Consider the following 26,225-nt stretch of genomic DNA (forward strand, 5'->3'; position numbering starts at 1 on the left):
GGACACAATACAAAGCCATTGTAACAGTGCTTTCGACTTAAGAAATGATGTTCATAAATTCAAATAAATACACACACTGTGTCATTTTGCATTGCACTGCACACATCCAATATTCCAGATTGCTCAAGTATGTGATTTGGCCATAACATAGATACATGGATTACAAAATCTTATTTCAAGTTCCATTGGCGACCTAAGGGTGCTTATAACAACTCAGCAATGTTATTTATCCCACATTGCTACATGTATCCGCGGCATATAAAATAGTCTGTTTAATGTATCATGCAGTCAAAAACTGCATAATTTATTGACAGCTCACAGAGAAATGAAAAACATTCAATCCAACGGCACTGTGATACTGCAATGACTTAACAGAACGGAACTGCAATGTATGGCTCATTGAATGAAAGTTTTATTGCATCTTATTGCAAAACATTCCTGTATCACATTCCTGATTTCAATTACACTCAAGCAGCCACAGTACATATCATTTTGTACTGGTCTCAAAAATATAAATACAACAATTTGTTTTTTTCATCCCATTTATCATCATCTTTTTGGGAGGTTTGTGTCCCATTAAATCTAGTGTAAAAGTAACTGCAGAAAAAGAACATCATACCGACAGTAAAATATGGTGGGGGTAGTGTGATGATCTGGGGCTGTTTTGTTGTTGCAGGACCTGGAAGACTTGCTGTGATAAATGGAACCATGCTGAAACCAACTTGTGTTCTGCAGCAGGACAATGTTCATGCTGGGAAACCTTCCAGTGTGGCTGAACTACAACAATTCTGCAAAGATGATTCCATCATAGCGCTGTAAGAGACTCACTAAAAGTTATGGAAAACGCTTGATCACAGTTGTTGCTGTGAAGGGTGGCCCAACCAGTTATTAAGTTTATTTGACAGAGAGACAAATAAGATTAAGATTAAGATTAAGAAATAGAAAACGTTATTATTCTCCCTTAATAATAAATAATTTTCATTTAAAAACTGTGTTTTGTGTGCAGTTGTGTTGTCATTGACCAATACACAACTGAAGTGAATGACCACAACTGGTTCCACAGCCTTGTACGCAAAGGGGAATTATTCTGCTATTTCAAACATGAAAAAAATAAGACCTCCGGGCCAGGGCAAACACTTTTTCACACGACTGTATACATCTGGTATATTTTATACTATATTTTCACCAAAGCAAACAATGAATATAGAGTTCCTTTTCTGGTGTTTAAGTAACATGTTAGAGCAGTTACCTGCCATGCAAGAGGAAAACAACGTTTTGAGAATAGTAAAGACTCAATAAATATTAAAATGTGTGGCAAACCATATCTTTGATGAGTGCCACTTTCTGCGATAGTTCCCTGTTTTAAATGCAAATCGCAAAAACACAGTGGAAAATACCGACTGGGAGGCAAGGGAGCTCAGCGAAAGCAGAACCATGTTGCCCTCGTTTTTGTGTGGGTTGCTTTTGGCTTTCCTTTTAGGTCAAAATGCCAGTTTTTAAGTTCAATGTACTGAAAAGTTTGAAATATAATCCTATTGTTCATTGATTAAGCTTTATCTTTTCCTTTTGGAATACATCTCCTCAACCAGGTCATATTTCAGCTCTGATGTTGCAGGATATTTTAAATCCTTCCTTTTGATTGTAGTAACGATACCTAAATGGCTTCTCCCAATCAGACACATCAAAATGGAGCCATCTAGTTTCTTGCCCTTGGACGAAATCTTCCACTCGTTCAGTGATTGGCAGCCTTGGTTGAATCTCTGACCCAGCCACCAATTTCATGGAGGTGGTGGAAGTGTAGGCTTCATCTTCACAGAAATAAGGATTGTGTCACCAGGGGGTGGGGACGTCCCATCACTGGCAGAGTCTTGCCACAAGTGAGCGTGGTGTCCCACACTTCTGCCACATCTCATTGTTTTGAAGCACCTAATGCGTCACAAAGCACAAACGTGTGGGCATTTACATCCATCCAAACACATAATCACGTTGCCAGATGCACAAACACACCCCCTGATGCAAACACTCCTCATCCCTCAAGTGACATGCCTGATTGCAGATGTGTGCATCTTTAACACCAATAACTCAAATTCCTTCCCAAACCCCCCAAACACATCATTGACATGAATAAAACCAATCCCACCATAGTGGTTAATTTTACCTCCTTATGGAAAATGAAGCTCATAGCATATTGCACCACTAACACTCAAAAACAATTATTCCTCTCAGCTACGGCGAGTCCTCAATTAATGAGTGCAAAAGGAGTCGAGGACTGCAGTGTGGGGAAAAAAGACATCTGCTGGGTAACAAATTTAGAGGGTTAGAAGAAAAATATTCCAAAGAGTAATTGTGTTCAGCTTCAGAAACATGCACAACTCATTTGAAAAGCACACAACTACTTATTATTCCCTATCTGCATGCTCCTGCTGATGTTGCAGTTAAATAAGTTAGCTTTGCAGAGATAAAACAGCATGAGTGTAACACATGGCTCCATCTCTCAGCAGTGTGGCCCTCACTGGCACCCCTACCACCAGGTCCACTTACATGTGGAAGGGTGGAGGGTGGAGATGCAACAAAGGCATGGCTGGCTCAGAGAAGGCTGAGGTTTGGACGCACATTTGTGTACAAGTGCGTGTGCGTATTTGTGTGGGAGGTGTGTGCACCAAAAGGTCAAGAATCGGCCCACATTCTCCCTCAGAAGGAGGAGAACAGAGGAAAGCATGGTTCTGGTGTGGGTGTCATCTGTTGAAATACAGTAAACAGACGAAAATGACTGCATGTACTCAGTGTACTCAAACTTTTGCTGCATTGCACTACTCTCAAAATATCTTTGAAGTTTTCATTTTTATTGATGGGACATGGCATTGGACAGTGTTGTACAAACACACTAAAAAGTAGATGATGCGATGCCAGCAGACATTTTGTGTGAATACTTTAACGCTCGTGCGAAACTGAAATGCTTTGAAAAGGAGCAAAAATAAAAATTTCGAATGAAACACAGGAGCCGTTCTGAAGCTGGACTGAAATGCTGTGGAAATATGCTAAAACATAGAATGATTGAATTTGTTTTTGTCATTCTATGTACATAAGTAAATACACAGTGTGTATTTAAATACAATGTGTGTATTTACTTTTTTGTTCTCTATTTATCTGACACCATGACTATAATTCATGTTCTGTGCAGTTTGTCCCCCTTTCCTTCCTTCTGCTTGACCTGTAATTAGCATAGACTGTCCACTTATTTTTAATGGCAACATTTTTACAGAAAACGTGAAATTACACTAAATGTGGGAATAATCATGTGACCAGAGTGAGCTGAACATTTTGATCTTAGAGTAGTTGATCTTGGACAAAAAAAATAGGCGGAATAAGAATATGAGTATGAAGAAGAGGAGGAATAATTTGCTGAAAATGTCCGACTACAATAACATATGCGTTCAGTATTCACACAATAAGACCGGACATTTACAGTTAATATAAAGGCAATTCTATTTTAATGAAAATCAGGCTTGGTCTTGTCAGTAGAATTTAATAATAATCCTCGAGATATGCCATACACTGTGCACTGGAAGTCTTGGTAGAAGCCACAAGGTGGGCCCAATTTTCTTCTTCTTCTACTGTTTTGAAGATATACTGGAGATCAATTATCAACATCGATGACACTGCTTCAAGGACAGCTCCGAAGCAGACCACCCCACCACAGTCCTGTATCACACTGACTTCTGCACCAACACAACCCTGAAAAACAAATGACCGTGCTCCCCAACCCCATACCTCAAAGCTAAGGGCACGACGCTGAGATCAGGACAACTTCAGTGATAACAACCCCCGTGCCATGTGGCAAGGCGTAAGGAATATTACTGACCTAACGTCAACTGACCCCTCCTTCCCAGATCATCTAAACACTCTTCACCCACTTTGATAACAGCACCAGCTTCATCAGATCCAGATGCAAGCATCAGCTCTCTGTAGAACAGCCATGGAAGGAGAGCATTACGCAACATAAACAGCAATAAAGCAACGAGGCCTGATGGCATTCCAGGATGAGCGCCTGGTGCAGTATTCACACATCTTCAACCTGTCATTCAGGACCCACTTGTCTAAAAATTGGTACCCTAGTCCTTATACCATATACTGTACCTCAGCCAATACTAACCTGGACGATTATGAAGTGCTTTGAGAGACTGGTAATAACCCCATTAAAGGCCGCCTCCTTCCTGACCTTGACCAACATCAATTTGCATACAGAACCAGCAGATCCACATACAATGCTATCTCCATTGCTCGACACAGAGCACTCACACACCTGGAAACCCACAACAGCAATGTCAGAATGGTGTTTATTCAATCTACTCAAACTCATCATCGAACTGCAAACACTGCGTCTGGGTGCCCGTCTTTGCTAGTGGATTAAGGACTTCATTCTGCTGGTAGAGGCAGCAGACCCCAGCACATCAGAATTGGCTCCCACACCGCCTCCACCATCATCCTCAACACCAACTCTCATCAATATATGACAGCAAATAAATAGAAGAGGTCAAGACCCGGTCCACTTGGGGAAAAGACAAGAACTTCATCTTTCTTCAACACCCCACCACCACATCTATGTACATAAGAGTCCACTATTGTATTATTCCATTCTATTGTAATATTCTATCATCCTGGTAATTGGCTGGTAACCAGTCCAGTCCCAAAGTCAGCTGGGATAGCCTCCAGCATACTGCCGCAAGTATGAAGCAACATATAACATGCATGGAAGGAATATTCTCTTGAGCTGTTACTTGTTATTGATTGGCATCTTGCTGTTTATGCAGTGGGTTCCAATTATGGTGGGATCCCACTCCTCTGCCTTCCTGGCAAGTCATCCAGGGGTTCTGGAGAGGAGGGGCTGTTGGATAGTTGAATCTCGGGTTCAGAAGGAGCAGTATGGTTTTCGACCTTTTGTCACAAGATCTTACAAGATTGAAACATGAAGAGATTTCTTGTTTAGAATAATAAAAAAATGTCTTGTGGAATGAACTGAACTGGATAATTTCGCTGACCACCAAGTAGAAAGTAGGAAATACTACAGTGCTAACTCTGAATGGCTCTGTATTGTTTCACAGTAATATTTATTGGCTGATATTGATACTGTGTTTTTCACGGCATTGTTTTAAGCAGCAAAGTGTTAAGCCGTGCATACAAAGTCAATCCTGCGGACATGAGTGACAGTGGGTAAGGATGCTGTGAGAGCACACAAGAAAGAAATGCACTTCATATTTAATGGAACACGGAAGAAAAAGGTGCAATTGTTTAATGACCATGTCTGTTCTCCTCATACAAGTTACACCATGTGTATATTTAGCATATCATATAAGCTGTACAAAAGCCAAGCAATGCCCAAGCTGTGTTGCCAAGCAGCTGCAGGCTGAGAGTTTCTCTTATCTTACTGCCGTTGTTTTTTGACCTCGGGTGCACAAGAGCCTCGCTGTTCTTTGTTTGCTTCCATGGTGAAATTGATTAACTCTGGGCATTAATTGCAGCCAAGATTTGGGGACAAACACATTGTCTCTTCTGTGGATAAAATGTGCGTGTGCAGGTGGGATAACAGACGAGGAAAGTGCAACACAAACTGCAGTCCAAGTGAATATTCATGAATGTAAATTGTTTCTTCCTATTATTTTAAAACACACATCCCCCATCTGCAAATAATCTATATTTATAACTGCTTTCCATAATAAATACACGCAACTCCTCCAGTGAATTGGACTTATTTACACAGACGAGGACTGTAGAAGTGATCCATTCCCAGTATGAATACTCGCATCCATCTCTACAAACGATACATAAACAATCACACAGCATGACAACATGACACTCACCTAATCCCACATGACAGGGAAACAAATGGCTCACAGTCAGATTAGCTGTGCTCCAGAAAGACCCGCTGATGGAGGAACCCATGAGGAATTGCGCATGGTCAAGTGTATGTCATCGAGTGCACATGCATTGTGTGAGGAAACAATTGCTCAAGTGGTCTGCTGTGTTGCTGCATGGCCGGTTCGACGCCCTGCTACAGGGGCAATTGACTGTTGGGTTGGGGGGTGGGGGTGGGGGGGATAAATCACCATAGCAACAACACTGCAGGAGTTTGAGTGACTTGTGACAACATGAATCAGGGAGGCTTCCTGATGCGCATCTGTTTGGCTGTCAATCACCACCATTTGCACCCAATCCAACAAACACACAGTACATACAGTATGAGGTGCAATTACGAGAAGTCTACCACAGCAAGCTCATTTCGACCAAACATGTCTTCAATGGTATATTCAAATGGCTGACAATTAGAACTGGGGAGGATGCAAGAACTGCATATGTGGATTGTGCTTGAATAAATGAGCATGAGAAGGCAAAGTGTGAGAAGCTCTGAATGCATATGGTGGAAAAATGTATACGTGCATAAGAATGCAGAATGCGTGAACAGTATTCTTGGAACACATCCAAATTGCTTAAATAATCAATCAGGACTTGCCCCTGTTGTGTTTCCTGAATCTTAATTGTAGGTATTTAGGACTTGCAGAAATGCAGAAACTCGTGGCATAGCTGTGTTAGCTACTGTAGAAAAGGATGACAGTCGATGCCACAACGGTGGCATCATCAACAGTTCCTATTTCCACATATTAGCATGCAACTAGGCTCGTCAAAAGGAGGAGTCTTTTGAAAATACATTGACAACACAACTGGACTCACAGAGCGTATTCCTTTTTTTGTGTGTGTGTCCCGTCCAGCCTTTTGGGGCAGATAGTATTGTTGATCTAAATGCCCTTACATGCTAAACCGATTTGCTCTGTCAGGAAAGGTGTAAGCTAAAACTTCCCTGTACTATGACATTTTATTTGGCGTTATTTGATGTTTTTGTTATGCGAATTTGGAGCGGCTGGACCGGAGCAAGAAAAGACACAGAAAAGAAGCAAAACTGGGGGGTGCGGTGGATGTGAGACAGTAGAGAGAAAGACAAAAACAGCAGCAACAACAATTCCCATGACAACAACAGTGACAAACAAGACTGCATCAGTTAAATGTCAATGATGGCTAAGGGTCACAATGGAGATGATATCACTGAAATGAAACAGTCCAACTTACCAGTGGCAATAGTAACAATGAAGACATGAACCATGATAGTAAACAGAATTACAGCGATACAGTTGCAGTAATTACAGTCTCACTGCTTGACATCATTATTACTGTAATAATAGCATACCAATAGCATAAAGACATCAAGGATAAGACGGTAGATTGTGGAGAGAAGCATATGGAGGTGTGTACTTCTGTTGGTGTGCATATTCAAATCAGCAAGGAGCACCAGGGCCCACACACGCCCACCCCGCACTACCGACCGACCAAGCGGCCAGGCGCAGACCTCACAGCAAAGAGACCGAGTTCAATCCCACCCTCGGCCATCTCTGTGTGGAGTTTGCATGTTCTCCCCGTGCATGCGTGGGTTTTCTCCGGGGACTCCGGTTTCCTTCCAGATTCCAAAAACATGCTAGGTTAATTGGTGACTCTAAATTGTCCATAGGTATGAATGTGAGTGTGAATGGTTGTTTGTCTATATGTGCCCTGTGATTGGCTGGCCACCAGTCCAGGATGTACCCCGCGTCTCGCCCGAAGACAGCTAGGATAGGCTCCAGCATCCCCCCGCGACCCTCGTGAGGATAAGCAGTAGAAAATGAATGAATGAATGAATGCTCAGTCTGGGCTGAGGCAGGGGTGTCCATATGATATTAAAAAAAACAAACAAGCATTTTTTTCTTCAATATTTCAACGCTATTCTACTGAAATGGTGTTTTTTTCCCAAACTGTTTCAACTTTATTTATTTTCTTCTTGTAATATCAACACTTTAATTTTCCACTTTGAATAAGTATAGGTATGAATAAGTATAAGAATAATAAATAAATTTATTTTGTTGTAGTGTTACCTTCAAAAAATGCATTTTTTCTTTAATATTTCCAGTTTAGTTTACTAAAATGTCGTTATTATTGCTGATTTTCCTATTGGTGATTGGTAATTTTGGTAATGTTTTGTGGGCCAATTAAAAAAAAAAAACAGCCGCAGGCTTGAAATGAGCCCCAGGCAACATTTTGGACACCCACGATTTAGGGGGTCCACTTTTGATTGCCAAAAAACAGGAAACTTGGCCCGGCAATTACATACTCAAATGTATTCAGAGTTTATTCCCTTTTGATACATTTAATGTATGCCTCCTTTCTGTGAATAGAACATTAATATATTATATTATATATTATTATATAGCTGTCCACAACAAAGAAAAACCTTAAGATGGGCTTCTCAGGGGTTACTAATATTTTATTATGCCTAAAATCATATTTCTCTGATAAATTTCAATTGTGCAAAAATAAATAATAATAATGGTTCTTCTGTATGAAAACAATAGACCTGTGAGAAAATAATATCTCTCTTTTGAAGTCTTACTATAGAAATAATAAGAAATATGACATTATATTAATTATTTGTATTTTTCTTTCATCAGTTTAATGTGAAAGATCATGTCTGCCCTAAGGTCAACCTCATCAAACACATTTGGAATGAACTGCAACAGAGATAGTGAGCAGGAAAGACTGCTGTGATATCTATAGACCACAGAGGAGCAAAATGCTCAGAGCAGAAAATAACAAAAGTATCGAAGAAAAAAGGTGGATTGCTGGAGAGAAGGAAAACAGCCTGGTGTTCGCTGCAGGAAGTAGGACAGTCAAAATCGTGATCTACAAAATAATCCCAACGGAGAACAAAGCGCATACACCTGGAAGCTATGCTTTGGATGTCGCCAGTCCTGCTCTGATCCAGTATCTGCATATATGTTGTACCTGGCCATGGGCACAGTAGGGGGCTTTGATTCTTAATTTAGCAATTTAGCTTGGAGAGAAAAACAATGAATGAGAGCCATCGTGATGCAAGGCAGGCCATCACATTTGCGTGTAAAGGCACATCATTCCATGCAGCTTGCACGCCATTTTTTATATTTGCAAACTTAAGATTCCACCATGACAGCCCTATGCATACTCAGCAGACCATAAAAGCTATTTACAGTAAGTGCTGGTCTTTACCGTACCTATTCCTTTATACTGCTTAATTCCCGAAAGTCCAATTTGAACTAAAAATGACTTTAAAAAGCCTTATTAAATGGGCTGAACAATCCCTATTAAACTGTAAAATGAAATCAACCCTGTGGCTGATATAAAGACTATAAAACTGTCCCTATCTGTTCTGTACGAGCGCGATGTCCTTGCATACACCATTTAGAACACACTGACTTTCTGTGTGACAATGCTGCTGTCTGATTGAGATGACAAAGTGATAAGTAGATGCTAGAAATGATGCTCAGTGCTGTCCTCTAGCAGGGGCTGTAGTACTCTTGAGAGATATAGAGTCATGTTCAGATAGACTTTGCATTTCGGGCTGCTGAGTGCTTCATTGAAATTCTGAAATGTGTGCAGTTTTCCGAATTCAGACTGCAATAACTGTCAAAAGTGTGCATGTAGCTCAAAATGAGGAAAATCACTTACCTTTCCAGACCAGAACGTGATAGTAATAGTTAGAGCATAGAAAATCTGTTTACCACCTTCTAAATATGGGATGTTTATATTATTAGAGACCTGTAGACATGGAGTAACACCCCTATATATAGAGAGAATTAGTACTTTTAAGGTATACACAGGGAAGCTTAAAGTGTACCAAATACTGTGTATGTCTACAAAGAATTTACATACTTGTGTGAATGCGTATTGAGTCATTGTTATTCTGCACCAAAAAAAGATAAACACAACTTTAATTAAGTGTGACAGCAGCATCATTTTTCACCACCGGCTTCTGAAGAAAATCAAAGAACAAAATAAGTGGGTGATTTGGGAATAGTGAGCGAACGATTTCAGTCAAAAGGAGAAAATTGTTTCCTGTGTTGATAAGTATTTAATTTAAACATTCTGAATGTACAGCTTCATTCCATATTCATCATTGTATTTGTACATTTGATGTTGAAAGGAGGCCTATCTCGCTCATTTCAGGGTTTCTGTGAAACTGTACAGTGAAAGTGGCTCAACAAACCTGGGCTTTGTGCTCAAGCAAAGTTAAACGCTACTGCAAAGGTGGTTATCTACTTAGTTTGTGAAATTCTTGGCTTTGACGTCATATTATTCTATTGTGATCCGAGCCAGTGTGTTTTACAGAACAGGAGCATGCAAATATTATGGTGCGTTATGAGGAGTTGAAAAAGATCATTGCTACCAAAAGCAACAGTGTTGTCTTGTTGTCCTGGCACCGTTCGGCTGTAGCATTTTTGTATCCTTGTTAAAACATACATTACGGTCACAGGGAATATGCTGGAGTCATCTCAGCTGACAAAAAGTTAGCAAATGTAGCATATTCTCTTGGCTGAGAATCTTTTATGGAAAATGTCATCAGTGATCTCAAAGTAGCCACTCCCGTAATAACGTTGCTCTAATTATTCTTGCCCACTGGGTTCTTAATAAATGGTGACAGCATCTCTGAGTGAAAGAGCAGCACTTTCATAGCTGATTTTACATTGAACCTGATCAGGACCAGGTTATGAGTTTAGCTTAAGTTACCATGGTGACACAGCCTATTTTAACACCCCTCACTAACCTACTAAAATGCCCCCTTGCGTTCAATAATTCGATTTTGCTGTGATTTTCAAGATGAAGCAACAAACCTAAAAACTAAGCAGCATGTTCACCGGTTACCATTAATAATACTACCATTAGTAATACTGGATACTGAGTAATATTGCCTATGAAGAAAGAAAAAATATGTTTTCTCTTTGTGTTCTACTCAGTTTATTTTTTATTGAATCACATTGAAATAATAAGGTCAGCTCAGATTAAAGCATTAATTGTATTTGCAATGACAGTGACAGCATTAAAAAATATGTCAGGACTAATAACCAAAATGAAGAAAGGCTACTTTTGGCTCATTTTAACACCTCACTTAATTACAAAAACAAAATCCCAACATGTGACCCAAATAATACATTACTTTCCATAATCTGCACTCCCCAAACCAAATCACATGTGACAGCTATAAAAACATTAAATTATGTTTTTACTGGCAGCAAAATTGAAGCTGAGTACATTAGTGGTATATTATGAGGTTGTCATCAGACAGTAATGATAACATAATGCAAGCAATGGTAGTCGTGCAACAACGTTGCGATGGTTTCCCTCATAGAGCAGTGGTTCACTTGCTTGATTTCCGCTTCAGTTCCCACTCAGTCACCGTGTGAATGTCAGTGTAAATGCTTGAGTGTCTCTATATGTGCACTGTGACTGACAAGCAGTCCGGGACGTATTCTGCCTTTCCCCCAAAGTTTGTAGTGTAGTGGCTTCAGCTCCCTGCCACGCTGAACAGGATAAGAAATGGATGGTGTTTTTGGCATTTGTTTTGTGCCAAGTTTGCAAAGCACAAACCACAAGTAAACTGGCATCCCCGCCTCCTGATGCCACCATGGAGCTCCAACTCTGGCTAGACATCAGAGGCCGCACTATCCCTCTTTCACTTACACACACACACAGCTGCAGATGCAGATGCATAATCTGAGGTTGGCCTGGAGACCAATGCGAAAACAAGGCTGATGCCCTCTCAAGGTCAGGCTCAAGGCATCTTGGTCAAAGCTGGAGAAAGTCACACAAACAATGGTGCCCATGGTCTGTACTCACATCAGCTGGCAAAAGGCTTTGTAAGCATTTTTATGGAAAAACAACATTGACTTATTATGAACCTTTTAATGCAGGGGTCTCAAACACGCGGCCCGCGGGCCAAATGTTGCCCGCAGGACACTAGTTTGAGACCCCCGCCTTGATATGAAAGTTTAATGTCAGTGCAGCCCGCACAAGTTTGATATGGATGCTGTATGGTATCATGTGCCCAGAAAAAATTATTACGTTTGATTAATGTTCATGTTAAAGGTTAAATAACTGTTAATAGTTATCCTCCCTATCTGTGTGGAAGTGGTAAGTTTTTGGCTATTTAAGTTTAAAGGAAATAACTTGAAGGCTACCGTTTGGGTCCCTAGCTCTCTAGTTTGCGAGTTAGCGTGTGTCTCAAGACCCTGCAGTTGGGCAATATGTTGTAAATAAAAAGAGTATAAATGTGACTGTAGTTGTGTTTTGTCATGTTTACAGGGCTCTAATAATGCTTTGTTCATTTTAATCTGAAAAAAATAATTTGTCTACCTACCAACTATATGTGGTTTCCTAAGTTTTTATTATTTGCCGTTTTATTATTATTATTATATTTATTTATTTATTACTGATTGATTGATTTTCTTTATTCTTGATTTGTTTATTTATTTAAAATCTTAATCTTTATATCTTATTTTGTGTAGAAAAATAAAAAGCAAGATATTTGAGAACAGTGGAATGTTTTATCAGAGCTTTTATTGTAGAAAATTGGAACCAAAGCGAAGTTTTTTTTTTATTTTTTTTTTTTATATATATATATATATATATATTTTTTTTTTTTTTGGAAAACCTGATGTGGCCCAGTCTCACCCAGACCCTAGCTCCAGTGGCCCCCAAGTAAATTGAGTTTGAGATCCCTGTTTTAATGTATAAAAAACTATTTCAAACATTTCTGTAACTTAAAAATCAGCAGGGTAGCTTCGTTTAGCAACTTCTTTATTTTGCAAAATATTGTAAATCACACCAAAAGGTGCTTGCTGTGCATATGTGCAAACATGGGGGGAAACGCAAAGCCTGTAGGAAGAAAAACCTTGCATGAACCCAGGTCGTGTGTCGCAAGTATTAAAAAAACATTGTGTATATTGGCAGTGGCTCCTCCCACAGGGGATGTACTTCTCCCCACCGCCATGGACACATACCGGCATAGCATATCTGATATTAATGCCTTTTGCCCGGCCACAGCAGGCAGCATCTCCCAGCCAACACTGTGGTTCTTCCCACCACGGACACGCGGCAGAATAGCGTATCCAACATTAATGCGCCGGACGGCTTCTCCCACTGGACATTCTGGTTCTCCACGATAGCCGTAAGTGCCGTAGGAATACGACAGCCTTACATGAAGCGCACAAATCACTTGGTCGATAAGTATCACACACACTTCAAATTGTTTTCTGCCTGTAAATCTATAATTGTAAAATAATAAAAAATATGTTTTGGCTTTCTGAATTCTTATGGGAAAAATGTATTCAGGTAGGGCCTGTTTCGGTCAGAATCAGACCTTCTGGAACTAATTAATGACCTTAGCCAAGGTTCCACCGTATTAACATGCAGATGACAGTTGATACATGCCAAGGTAAAACACTCCATCTAATAAACCAAAAACTCTGCCTCAATATAAGAAATATAAGAAAAAAAATGAAAGTGAAACTGAGTGTGTGTGCACGCGTGTACATGCATTAAAATTTCCCTTCATGCGTAAGCTCCCTCAAGCAACATGGCCCCTAGCCTTTTCACTTCCTGGTTGCTGTAGAACTCTTTTACAAGGCAAAGGTGCTTTTATAAAATGTACTTCTGCCACTTTGTGGCCGTTTTTCCGGCTTAAAACTGCATCAAACATGCTCTCTCGATATATATCAACCGTTTCAGTTTGCTCTCAACCGTACAGTTTGCTCTATGTAAAAGTGTACTTCATCCGCTTTGTGAATCTTCAGTGAAACTTTACACCCCTTTGCTGCTGTCTTCCTACTCACCGCTCTTTCATTTTCTCTTACATTGTCTGAAAGGCCCTTGCAGATACTATTACTTGAAGGTGTACAATAAGTTGAGGTGAATAAATAAGGCCTGATTGGGAGAGATGATATAACATTGATCTGGGGGCCTCTAAACCTTTGCCGTCGATACACAGCTGGTGACATTTAAAGAGATGTGAGAGCGCATATGTGGTGAATATGGCCAGTGTTGTCAATGTTTCTTTGTTATGTCGAATCAAAATGTATTGCAGAGTTTAATGAACACTACTGAACTTGCATGTCAGAATACTAATATTAAATACAAGACAGATCCATTGTGAAGGCATTGTGATGCTTTGAGGAAGAAAAACTCAGCGTGGCAAACATTATGCGACATTACATTGGTACGGTTTTCGATGAAAATTACTGCCAATGATATATCTCAGTTTTCATGCACCGTCTCGGCCAAACAGTGCATCTAACGAACGCGTTGCTTGCCAAACAAAGCTGAGGTTTCACCATATATCAGGAATCTAATATGTATATGTGGTATTAATGTGGCCATCAGAGAAACCTTCTTAAAGACTGAAAACACTGCTGATTGCAAAAGTGAAGACTTGAGTTCCGGTTGGGGGAGAAAACAAAAAACACTCCAAAAGCTGATAGCGATTGTCATGACTTGCTGACCTTTTTATATTTGTGGTATTTATCTGAACCATGATCCACAGCACGCGTCTAGCTTTCTTTGACATTCTACAGAATATTGTCAGCAAGAGGGCCCAACAGATCAATACGCACATTTATAGATTGAAAATGTAGCTTAAATCAATCCGAGAAGATGCCAAACATCATATCCTCAATGACATACTCTGTGTCTGTGTCTGGGGATGGTCGCCACTGACACTGATAAAGACAAGAAAAGGTTATACAAGTAAATATTCTACTGTTTATTTGATCCGTCTCAGCTCCAAAATCAGATTAAACAATCTACCTAATCTATATGTCTTCATACTAAAATGCCCAGTAGAAGTGCTTTTATCTAACCTACTGGCTTGTCAAATAGCTCAAACATTAACTAGGAAGGTAACGTTTACAAACATGAATGCTAATGTAGGTTTTTAGACTAAACCTTCCTTTTAAAAAATTATGACTTGAGACCTTCAGGGGACTCGCACATGAGTGTTCTCCATCACACATTTGAAACCATCATTTCCTGAATGCTACCTATTACCTCTGTAAGCCAGTAACTTTTTTTAAAGCCTACTTCGACCCATTTTCTGTCTTGCGATGCCTTAGTTTTTCCCCAATAAGGCAATTTTCCCATGAGCTCCTTACAGAAGAATCAACGACAGTCACATGAGGCAGAATTGAGTTAGCAATGGTTCCTCTCAAGAGGCAGTGGGATTAATTGTAAACTCATTATATCAAACATGAGGTGCCTCAGTGGTGGATGAGCATGACTTGATGAGTATAAAAACAAGCTACGCATTGGCTGTTAAATCCGCAAACTCACAAGACAGGCACAGAATGCACGATGGGAAAGAAAATCCACATCCTCAGTTTGAGGAGATGGTGTAGGATCAAAAGCATTTCCACCATTGCATGCTATTTCATGGTATTAGAAGTGTCCTATCTAGTCATTCAGCATGAACTGATGAAGCGTCCTTGGATGAGAGGCGAAACGTCTTCTACGACAGCCTGAACAGTCCAGTTGCGATTGATTCAATGCTCGGAGAAAATGTCCTGTTTATTTTGGATTAACAGTGCCAGCAGAGGATAGCTGCGAGTTACAAAATACAGCGGAGGTCAGACAAAGGTAGGCCGTAATGTCTGGACAAGAATTATGGCGCTTGAAAAGATGAAGAAACCTCTATAGAAACGTCTATAAATCTATAGACAGATAGATTCATAGTAATAGCCATTGAGATTCTTGAGATTCTTGCAGAAGAATAGGACCATGACAACTGCATGGCGACAGCAGTTACGTACGACGCCTGCTCGCACTTGTTTTGGAACAAAGTGGTTAACAAAGTCTATCGTTATCAGGGACCAATCAACAAGTCAGGACAAGTAAAGTAAGAGATCAAGGCTAAAGAATCTCCCCACAAGCAGAATAAACAATGGAAATTAATTAATGACAAACGTGTAGATGAGTGGAATGTCACACTATTACCAGAAGCCTCAATGTCTAGACATGGGTCTACGATCGATACTGTCCCTACTCACACAGTTTGTGGAAAAAAAATGGCTGAAGAACTACGTAATACTCTTTGCCATAATCACATGACAAAGCTACAGCAGACACAGAGTCCAAATTGCAGACCTTTTACATTTAGAAATGGAAACGTAGTGTCATTTAACAGACTAGTAAAACTACCAGCCAAAATAGGAGAAACAGCAATATAAAGCAGAGGTGGTTGAAGATGACATCCCATGCTATTCCTGAGCAAAACATAACTGAATGACAGCATGCCCCTCTGGAGTTCGTCAGATCTGGACACTGCTGTGTGGACATCAGATCATTAAGCCGAGAAACACAAAGTTCTTTTGAAACTCCATAATTACCAGTTTGCCCAAGCCTCTGCACAGCGGCTGCAAAATCTCATTCACAGCTCGGGAATAATGGAAGAATGTATCACTATTTTGCAGCAAATAGTAACTGACAGTGACATATGCAAACAATTCAGCATGAAAAAGCCAAAACCTGCTGTAGGCTAGCCTGGCTCTACCTGAGTTGGAACCAGGCATATGGCATCTTCATGTAATTGAGCACCTTACACGTTTCAGTGCAGCAGCTAACCAGAAAACCTCAGGAACGGTTTAACACCATTCACAGGGTGTGTGGTCCCCAGACTTTACAGTGACAATGGTCGAGAATTCAGTAATAAAGAAGTCTATGATATGGTATAATACTTCAATATAGAAAACCACAGCAGCTTGCAGTCCCCGGAGTAATGGACTGCTGGAAAGACAAAATCAGACACTCACTGAAATCATCCAGACGGCAAAAAGGACAATGGCTGTGGTGGGCATATTGCCCTTGACTGGGCCCTCATGGCTAAGAAGAGTATGTATAATTCCCAAGGGTGCAGCCTATAGCAACTGCTTTTTGGTCAGAATCCCAATATCCCATCTGTGTTGGTTGATAAGCTACCTGCTCTGGAAGGTACCGCTGTGAGCGCTAGAGTAGGAGAACATACAATCATGGAAAAATGATTAGACCACCTTTGTTTCTTCAGTTCATTGATCCATTTTAATGCCTGGTACAACTAAAGGTACATTTGTATGGACAAATATAATGACATATAAATACAATAACAAAATAGCTAGCAACTTCCATGATTTTCTTGATTATAATCTCAACTAAAGGTCTTACATAAATAAATATAGCATTGTAATGGCAAAAAATGTAACTCTTGTGAGGTATTTTTGTTATTTGTTGTTATTTGTTCAAACAAAGGCAAATTTAGTTGTACCAGGCATTAAAATGATCAATATCATTGACTGTATATGGGCTCCCCATGTGCCCAAAAAAGCCTTCATAGACGCTGAACACTAATAAAACTAATTAATAAATTATGAATTAGTAAAAACCCCACAGATGAAACAGGAACATTCTGACTGGAGAGTATAAAAGACCAGGGTAGTTATTGGTCAAAATGGAGCTGCTCTATTTGTGAAACATGGTGGATTTCTTGTTGACGTAAAGGGCCCAAGGCTTTGGAGATCCAACACACAAATGAAAAGGGCTAGATTTTGCAAGATGATCTTAAACAAACGGTAAAAACTGAGGAAGTAGTGGCAGATGGTGCAGAAGTTAACTGAGACAACAAATACAGGTGTGACAGTAGTGACAAAGATCTGAAGTTTTGCACCTCCTTATAAAAGAGTACAATACAAACAAACAAAAAACAATGTCTGCATTAGCCCTGCATCTTCCACAGATGCAAAGCTGAAAACAAGACAGAGTGCCTTTTAAGAGCGGAGATGATGGTGCTCAATGAAAAGCTAAGATTATAAGCAGAGCAGGTAAAGCCGCAGGCAATAACGGAAAATGGTATCATGTGAAATATATCTAACCTGATGAGCAAAATGAAACAACTGGCATTGTAGCAATTGTTTATGTCACAGACATAAGCAGATGGAACAAAGAAAGCAGAGATGATGATGTGCTTATAGCAAAAGACCTCTAATTTGATACATCTAAACAGATAGAAGCACATTCATCATAAATAATAAGTTTTTGAAGTTGAAGATGCAGGAAAAAATGGATCTTTGCCGGGTGGGTCTGTAGTTTCCAAGAAAAACCTACACATATTGTACAAAAATCACGACACGTAGCCAGAGGCTTTGGAGAACTCCACATTCATGACCTGTCCAAAGATTCTCCAACCTGTGCCTCAGAACGCTTTACGATGACGTTAGAAGGAATCTGTCAGAATCAATGGAAAGTCCAATCCATGGACATAAAATGTACAGTTCCATGAATGCAGGGCATGGAACTGTCTATGGACATTTATGTGCATGCAGCACTTTAAATTCCAGGCAGGCAGGGAAGGCATTTGTTTGGAATCTACAGAAATGTGCCTCAGTGCATTGGTACATTCAATAGAAAAAAAAACATGCTTAGAAAAGGTGCTAGAGTTTCACAGGTAGACCCACAGGCATGAACACTCAACTTGCATGTCATGTTGATTGTTGCTTTTGGGCAAGCTAATATAAACTAAGGTCAGCTGTATGTAAGCTGTCAGCTGACAGGCGCACATTGCACACACGTCACCAAAACCTCACAGGCAGGTTTTTGAATGCACTATTTAATATAACGGTCTGAACCAGCATTTACATTTTTGTATTAATTGTCCCATCACATCTGGTGTCAGACCAAAGACATTACATATAATTGGAACTGAAAGTATGATGCCAACTAATGAGTTCCACTGCAGTGATTACTGGAGTTATGAGTTATGGTTTTCATTCGCAGGGGTTACCCAGGGCGGGGCGGGGTGGGGCTGAAAATAATTTCAGCTCCAAAAGAGGTTTGGGAACCACTGGCATAGACAATGCTGTTTGTTTGGCAACTCTGTTTTCTGAGCTCACAGCGCGAAATCCAACGCTTAATGCTCCTCCACTGTCACTGTCTGTCATTCTCTCTTTGATGCGCTACTTTGATGATCTACAAAGGATGTCACGGAGAAAATACATGTACTTTGATTGGAAATGAGTGCTATTAAAGAGCTCCCACAGTAAAAAAAGCATCGAAGAGGTGCTTTAGTCCCGACACAAAAGCACAGCTTGCTGGGTGCCTGACTGAAAAGGTAGCATCGGCTCTAATGCTTCTAAAGGCGCTGAGTGAATTACTATTGTATTTTAAAAAAGAATGTTTGAAAACTTGATATTATGGATGCTTTGATCAGGGTTTTATGCTGCCAATTCCGATCATCCAGTAATATGAATACTTGGAAAATAAATTGTTTAATAATTTATCTTTTTGCTCAAGAAAACAAAATTAACATAATAAAATTAAACGGCTTACTCACGAGAACCAGATGAGATGAGACAAGAGGAACATTCGTTCTAAAGGGGATCAACCAACCTATTATGCAAATATTTTGTCCATTTGTATTGAGTTGTGGACTCCTATAGAGCAGCTACACACAATAACCCATGCAGAAAGCTTTCTAGATATTCCAGAATCTGTACCTATTCCAGCGATATTTCTTTGGATTTCCAAAACTTTTCTTTACTTTTTTGTTTTTACTTTTTATTTATTTTATTTCTAAAGTCTCAAGACCAGAAGCTACGCAGATAACTCCAGCTAGCTAGCAAGCTAGATGACGCCAATGTAACGCAGCCAGTGACAGACAGGCAAAGCGTGTAAACACAGATGCAAGATAAATCGAATGGCAATAGGTTTGATAAGGGAGTGATCAAACACACCAACATCAATTGGCGTAGCTGGTGGCAAGCTGTCAAACTGAAGCCATTGAATTTTTACAGACTTGTTGTGATTCTTTGCAACATTATGGGACAAAGTATGTCCCTTGTCGGCTTAATACGGGTGTTGGCAACTGTGCGTGACAGAGCAGACATGTTTGGTTTGTGCCACCGCATGCTGATCACATTTTGTGATCGGCTTTGAAAGGCATTTATCGGCATATGCCAGACCAGTGGTTCTCTCTCTCTCTCACACACACACACACACACACAACAAGCAGCACAATTCTGGAGCTTAATCGTGTTCTGAGTCCAAGGAAGGGACATCCCAGAGCATTCACGACGTATGTTGCGTACAGCACGGGTGGTCAAAACACGGCCACACAGCCGCCGGGGAGTTGTCTGCAGGAAATACACTTCTAATTTAGTAGAAAGCAGCAGTGCTCAATATCCTGCTGTAAATTATGCTCATGCCCGTGTTTGCATGAGAGATGAGGAAGACAATGACAAGTGGTGAGCTTGTTGGGCATTGCGACGTCACAATACGAACATTTGATGAGTGAATTTTCTCCCATAACAAACTTTGGGTATGCATTTATCTGTAAACATTTTCAAGCTACAACCATTTGAAATAGTACTCAGTTTTATAGGAAACTGAATAAAACTGAAACTCAATAAATATGTTTATTTTGGATTAACACTTACCTGGTGCCATCTCAATGATGCTAGTCTGGCTCTCGGATGGGGAGATGATTTTGGGTGGTTTGTCTGTCAAAGGAGCTGGGAAGACACAAAGAAAAGAGAGGACGTTTAATAATTAAATAGCAAAAATCCTGGGAATACAGAGGAAAAGAAGGAATCATCCAATGCACAGTGCAACAACTGCCAAAATAAAGACATTCATTAATTAGGTCATTAATTCCTCAAGGAAATTGTAACTGTAACTGGTCAACTATGTTTTACCATGACCATGGTCTCAAACATCTTCTGATGTATCAGACTTCAAACGAACATAAGAAAACACGCTCATATACAGTAGCAGGCATACACAATTGGCAAACTGTGGTCTGAATCAGACACAGCAACCTTTGTACAAACACATTTATCTCAATTTGTGCAGTTTTCATACTGTTTAATCGAAGTTCTGAAGTTAAACACTGACAAGCGCAGACCAGTAGATATCAGTGTCTGATGACCTAAATACAACCTTCTACCACTCATAGAAGGTTGCGTTATAACTCGCTGTGCAAACCAAATGGCTCATTGGAACTATAAATCTGTGTTAGTGAGCATTTATAGATGTGTGACACATCAAATGCTGATTCGGCAGATCATTTTTGCACAGGTGTACCTCAGGTTGGCTACAATAAAAAGCCACTCCGAACCAGTCAGTATCTGGTGTGACTACCATTTGCCTCAAACACCGCATATGCCGATCCAAAGCATCCCAAGCCTCAAACATACTCAGTTACTGCTATGCTGGAAGGCACACAAACACACCCGATTACTGAACGTGGCTGCTCCTCCACTGCAAAGTTCAGATTCTGTGGTGGGTTATTATGAGTGGGAGTGGGCCGACTTACCTAATGGGCTTCTAGCACATCCAGTCTGACCTGCAGCTTCGCATCATACTTAGATGTACACTTCCACACACATATGCACCAAGTAGCCTAGTGTTGCTATTAGCTGGGGAGAACCTTTTAAAACATTCCTGTGATCACATGCTGATAGTTTGGTTGAGGAGGGGTGGGGATGATGAGGGGTAGACGCAGGAAAAAAAAGACCTTGTTCTTCCCCATTAACTCTCACATCACTTTCCCTCTATCCTCCTCTTCCTGATTTTGCTCGCAATGCGTCGTTCCGTCCGTCTTTCCTGCAGCTCCCTGGGGTGACGGTGAAGGAAGATGAAAACGCAGGAAGGAGGAGGAGTGGGGGGGATGGGTAGTTGTACTGCGCTGTTCACACTTCATTAAAGACCACTTCTGCAGATGAAGAGCAGGAGTGTGCGTGTGTGTGTGTGGGAGAGTTGCGAAGGAGAAAATAAATGAAAGCAAGCTTTGGGAGCAAACCTTGTTAATGGAGGTGTATGGTCACCATCTTGCTTGGAAGTAAATTAAAGCCCAGCAATTATTCTCTTTCTTCTGCAGGTGGATTGATAGGGAATTCAGTTTGATATTGTACATTTAATAATACCTGTTCGACAAGATGAGATAATGAGAAAGTTAGTTACGTGCATTTAAAGTGAGTGGGAACGTTGCAGCTGCTCGCAGCAATGGTTATGAGTTTGAGTTGCAAAAAATAAACGTTTCCTCAGGAAAAGCACACTTGTTAAAAATGAGCTCAACAGGCGCTAAGCACTGAGAGTGGATACAGTTTTCAAAAATAATAAACCAAGAGATGATATAGAATCCAGACCAGTTTAGATCCCTATGAAGAGGGGTCAGAAAAAGAGCCATTTTGCCTCCTCTTCCAGTGAACACATAAGTGGAATTCTGGTCACTAGGCATCAGTAATGTTCCATTGATGGGACACTACATTACCTTCACACCACCGCATGTCTGACATGATAGAGTGAAAACAAGTTCTCCTCCCATACTGTGTGGAAGTGGTAAGTTTTTGGCGTCTTACTTTGTCCTTCTTCCCAACTATGTTTGAAACCCTTTCTTAAGTTTCGAATAAATGAATTGGAGGCTAAGTAGTAAGCTTGGTAGCAGGCTATGCTTAAAGCGGGATCCAACTGGACAGAAATAAATGTACACCGGAATCAAACCTAAACACAGGTCAACAAAATATTCAACTCTGTGACCCTTTTTTTGGTCGGGCAGTGGAGGCTCATGCTGATCTCTCCACATGGGCCTCGTACTTTGTGTTATTCACTCCACGGAAAGGAGGGTGGGAGGAAGGCTGATATGTTTCAAGGCGACAGGCCTAAAATATCACAAAAGGAGGAGTTGAGGATGAGTCAGAGAAGAACTGCGGCGGTAGTGGAGGAGGAAAATGCTTTCCCAGTTTATCAAACAAATCCGAGCACCAATGGGTGTGGTGAGAAGCAAAAGAATGGAAAGAGAGCATGTCGGCTCTCAGGCATCAGATATCCAACATTTAGGATTGATGCCAACATCTTCACACAAACCAAGTAAATGTCATGTGTTGGGCAAGTCATGTTATGTTAAAGAAACAAAGCTCCATCACAACATTATTACGATGATCGCTTTTTTTACCGAGTTTTACCGATGACAGAATGGATGACAAAGTAATCCATTCAAAGTAATTCCATTCTCGTTCAAAAAAAAGAATGTTAATGAAGAGGTAGAAGAGAACGCAAGCACACTCCCCCTCACTCTGAAGTACGGTAGTATGAGGCTCTGCTGCTCTGCAGACACCCGGGTCATCCCAGGTAGCGCTTGGAGAAAGCATTTCTTCAAGCTGCGCCTACACAATCAACACCGCTGATGTTTGATTTTATTTAAGAAAATGTTGAAACCATCGCAAAATACAGAAAAAACATTTTTATAACAGTTGAATGCATACATATTTCTTCATATATTTCTTTTATGTTGCTATTTGTTTAAGGCTCTGCCTCACTCGGCATGTCAGCAAGTTTTTATAAGTTTGGCCTCTCACTATGGTGTGTTCAAGAATCGCTGAGCAAATTGTTATCAGTGAAGCTTAAAGACATAAATATGTAAAAATTGTACAATGATAATAAATTATTACTGACTCTGGGTAAATGAGATGTATTTTCTGTAGAAATTAATGCCTATTTTTAGAGGAGCAAATATGTAAAAGTTCACCAAAAATTCCCAAAGGTGTAGGACCGTCAATGATGAATCACAAATGTGCAGGGATCCTCCGTATTGCTAAATGTCTACAGTATGCCCACGCATGAATCCAAAGCAATTGTGCAGTTTATATTTTTGAAAGCATTTACACAAGCTATTCTGTGCTAATGGTGTTAACGGATCATAATAACAGGATTAGAAAATCTACCAATGACTAAAATGTGCAGCTGAATTGGGACAGGTGAGGTATTTTCTCAGGGGTGATGCATGAAGTAGCTTTTTTGTTTTTGCTCCGTGGCTTGTCATTACCATCATTTCAGAGGCCTTAAAATCCATTAGACTCATTTTTGTGGGCAGAATGCAGGATAACGTGAAAAACAACCAGCGAGATAAAACACTGCTCATGTACTGCTCACTGGAATGTTTTAAGATGATGTCGATGAAGTAGCAATTAGGCAGATGTGCTAACTCGGAGTGTGTGTGTGCGTGTGTGTGTAGTTGGTCACGATTGTGTTAATTACACCTTGTTTTTGCTACAACAACGACTATAAAGAGACCAGCAGCATGGGAACAGTTTGTACAGGTGCTGTGTCAAGCCAATCATTGCTCTGGCTTTTTTTTTTTTTTTAAATGCAGCAAATAAATCCTCTCATTCCGCCTACTCCCTGCATGGTGAATTATTTCCTTGCTCAGACTGCGAAAACTTGCCTTTTAAGTCCATTATTTCCATATTTTCCACATGCAAAGCCACGTGTGATACAATCTTTTAATTAAGATTTTACAAGTTGCTTCCTCTAGCTCAAAAGATGATCTCGTTTAGTGTTAGCTTCCCAAGGACAACTTCTATCTTTCTTTGGCTCGGTAGATCACACATCTTGCAGACTACTTTCTATTTAGCCTGCGCTGCGGGGTGTGAATATTACAGAGTGGTGTTCTGAAGCCCTCCGAAAGGCCCACTTTAGTCAGATAGCAAAGTTTTTAAAACTTGCATTCAATCTTGTGTAGTACAAGCTGCATCAAGTTGGACTGTTATTGCTGAACAAGTGGATCTGAAGCAGGAAGGAAGAAGAAGGTTCTGGTGTCGACGGTTGGTGATCATTGCCATTGTTGTTTTGTGTTTTGCCATGAGACAAACAAGCGAATGTGTTAAGACTTTACATTAGAATTGTATCAGCACATGAACAAACTTTCATTTTTCATTTTCCACGCCCATCGGAAAAAACAAATCATCCTAAACTGGTTGCTGCGTGGGCAGGGGTTGGTGTATGATCACGGGGGCTGGAGTTGAAGTCCGAACTGAGGGTCGATTTGGTAAGCCAGTTTGATTTGAGGTTTTTAGCAAATTGGAGCTCACGCCAAAAAAGTGGTCTGACAATGATCAGTGAAATACACAGTAACACACACGGTACCTGTGGACCCACCAAGCCCAGGGTGTCTAAATGGATGCCAGGGTTTAGGATGTACCAATCCCCTAACATCTCTCCTCCCAAACTCATTGTCGCCTCATTCAAAGGGAAGATTGGCCAGTTGGCCAACAACCTATTGTTATGCGGGATGTTAATTCACCAGCCACACCGGGCGGTGGTAACAACACCCCTTTTGTGACAACCCCCAGGGACTTGAACAGGTAAATGGCACTAATACAATTTTAGAACTGAATTGTGAACAACAAACAAACAAGAGGAGTCCAGTTGCCATGATCCAATCTTTGTGGGTTACCATGACGTGGATGACAGAGAAGCTACTCAGATATATTTATGTGAAAAATCGAACGTGAGGAAAAGCAACTTACTTTTTTTTTTACAAATTACAAATGTGAAAGCACCCTGACACGGTCTTGGTAGGGTTAACTGGTTGGCCAGCTTTCCACCGACTCCATCCAAACACCTACTCCCTCTCGCTTGCTGCATGCAGTTGCCTTTCATTCCTGCTTTGTGCCATTTGTACACAGCTCCCCCAGCAGCTCCATTCCCCTTTTCTTCTCCTCATTGCTCCTCTTCCTTCCTCTCAAGCCTTTTGCCAGTGGCCCCGCAAACCTCCGGAGGCGCACAGTGCCAAATGCTCCAGCTGTTTAAACAGGTCAGTGGTTGGTGGCGGGGGCCAGTAGGGGAAGCTCCGCCATTGTGCATTGTGTGCTACATCACAGGGAGGCGCTAACCCTTGTGAATCCTGCAGGGAGGCCTCCCACCCAAACTACATGGGTGTTAGGCTGAGACATTTACATGCATTTTTATTGTATGAACCACTGCCTTATTTTGGTTTCTGGTTCTCAGCACCATGGACAGCTCAATGCCTTCACTCACATTTCTGCATATAGCAAACTCATTTTGCTCACAGTGGAGCAGCTGACCAGCCACCTCGCTCACTCACACGGTTGAAAATGAATGTCCCAATTTGTTCAGACATCAAGCAGAGTGTGAGTGAGGTCAACAGACTCCAGTGATGAGGCTAGCAAAGTGACACACAGCACAGTGTGCACACATGAGTGTAGCTTTGCGATTCAATCCTCTTGCCGCATTATTGCCCATTGTGTTTGTCATGTTTTTTTTTATCACTTCTGGAATGGATTGTTGATGCTAACCAATGTTTCACTGTTGATTATGAATAGATTTGGAGCTATTGTGTTCTGAAGTTCCAATGTACCTAATTGTGAGGTATAAAAAACATCTTGTTCATTGTACAGCAGCAGTAAAAAAAAAATAAAAAGGAAGAAAAATTGAACTTGTTTGCCTTCTAAATTTAAGAATGTCTGAAGTTTGCTTGTGGGGAAAAAAGAACGGCAAAGTGTCCTCTGATAACACAAATACAC

The 26,225-nt window shown here is 40.6% G+C and overlaps 1 protein-coding gene across 3 annotated transcripts in view; it reads right to left on the reverse strand.

The window, feature by feature from the left end:
- Window positions 1-26,225, reverse strand: part of LOC131104878 (interleukin-1 receptor accessory protein-like 1) — a 134,055-nt gene that overhangs the window by 30,072 nt on the left and 77,758 nt on the right. For all 3 annotated transcript variants that reach the window (XM_058052522.1, XM_058052521.1, XM_058052523.1), the window contains one exon: window positions 20,340-20,414. In XM_058052522.1, the coding sequence (XP_057908505.1) occupies window positions 20,340-20,414 (75 nt within the window). The remainder of the gene's footprint in view (window positions 1-20,339; window positions 20,415-26,225) is intronic.

This window comes from Doryrhamphus excisus, chromosome 16, assembly GCF_030265055.1.
Source record: "Doryrhamphus excisus isolate RoL2022-K1 chromosome 16, RoL_Dexc_1.0, whole genome shotgun sequence".
Classification (NCBI taxonomy): domain Eukaryota; kingdom Metazoa; phylum Chordata; class Actinopteri; order Syngnathiformes; family Syngnathidae; genus Doryrhamphus; species Doryrhamphus excisus.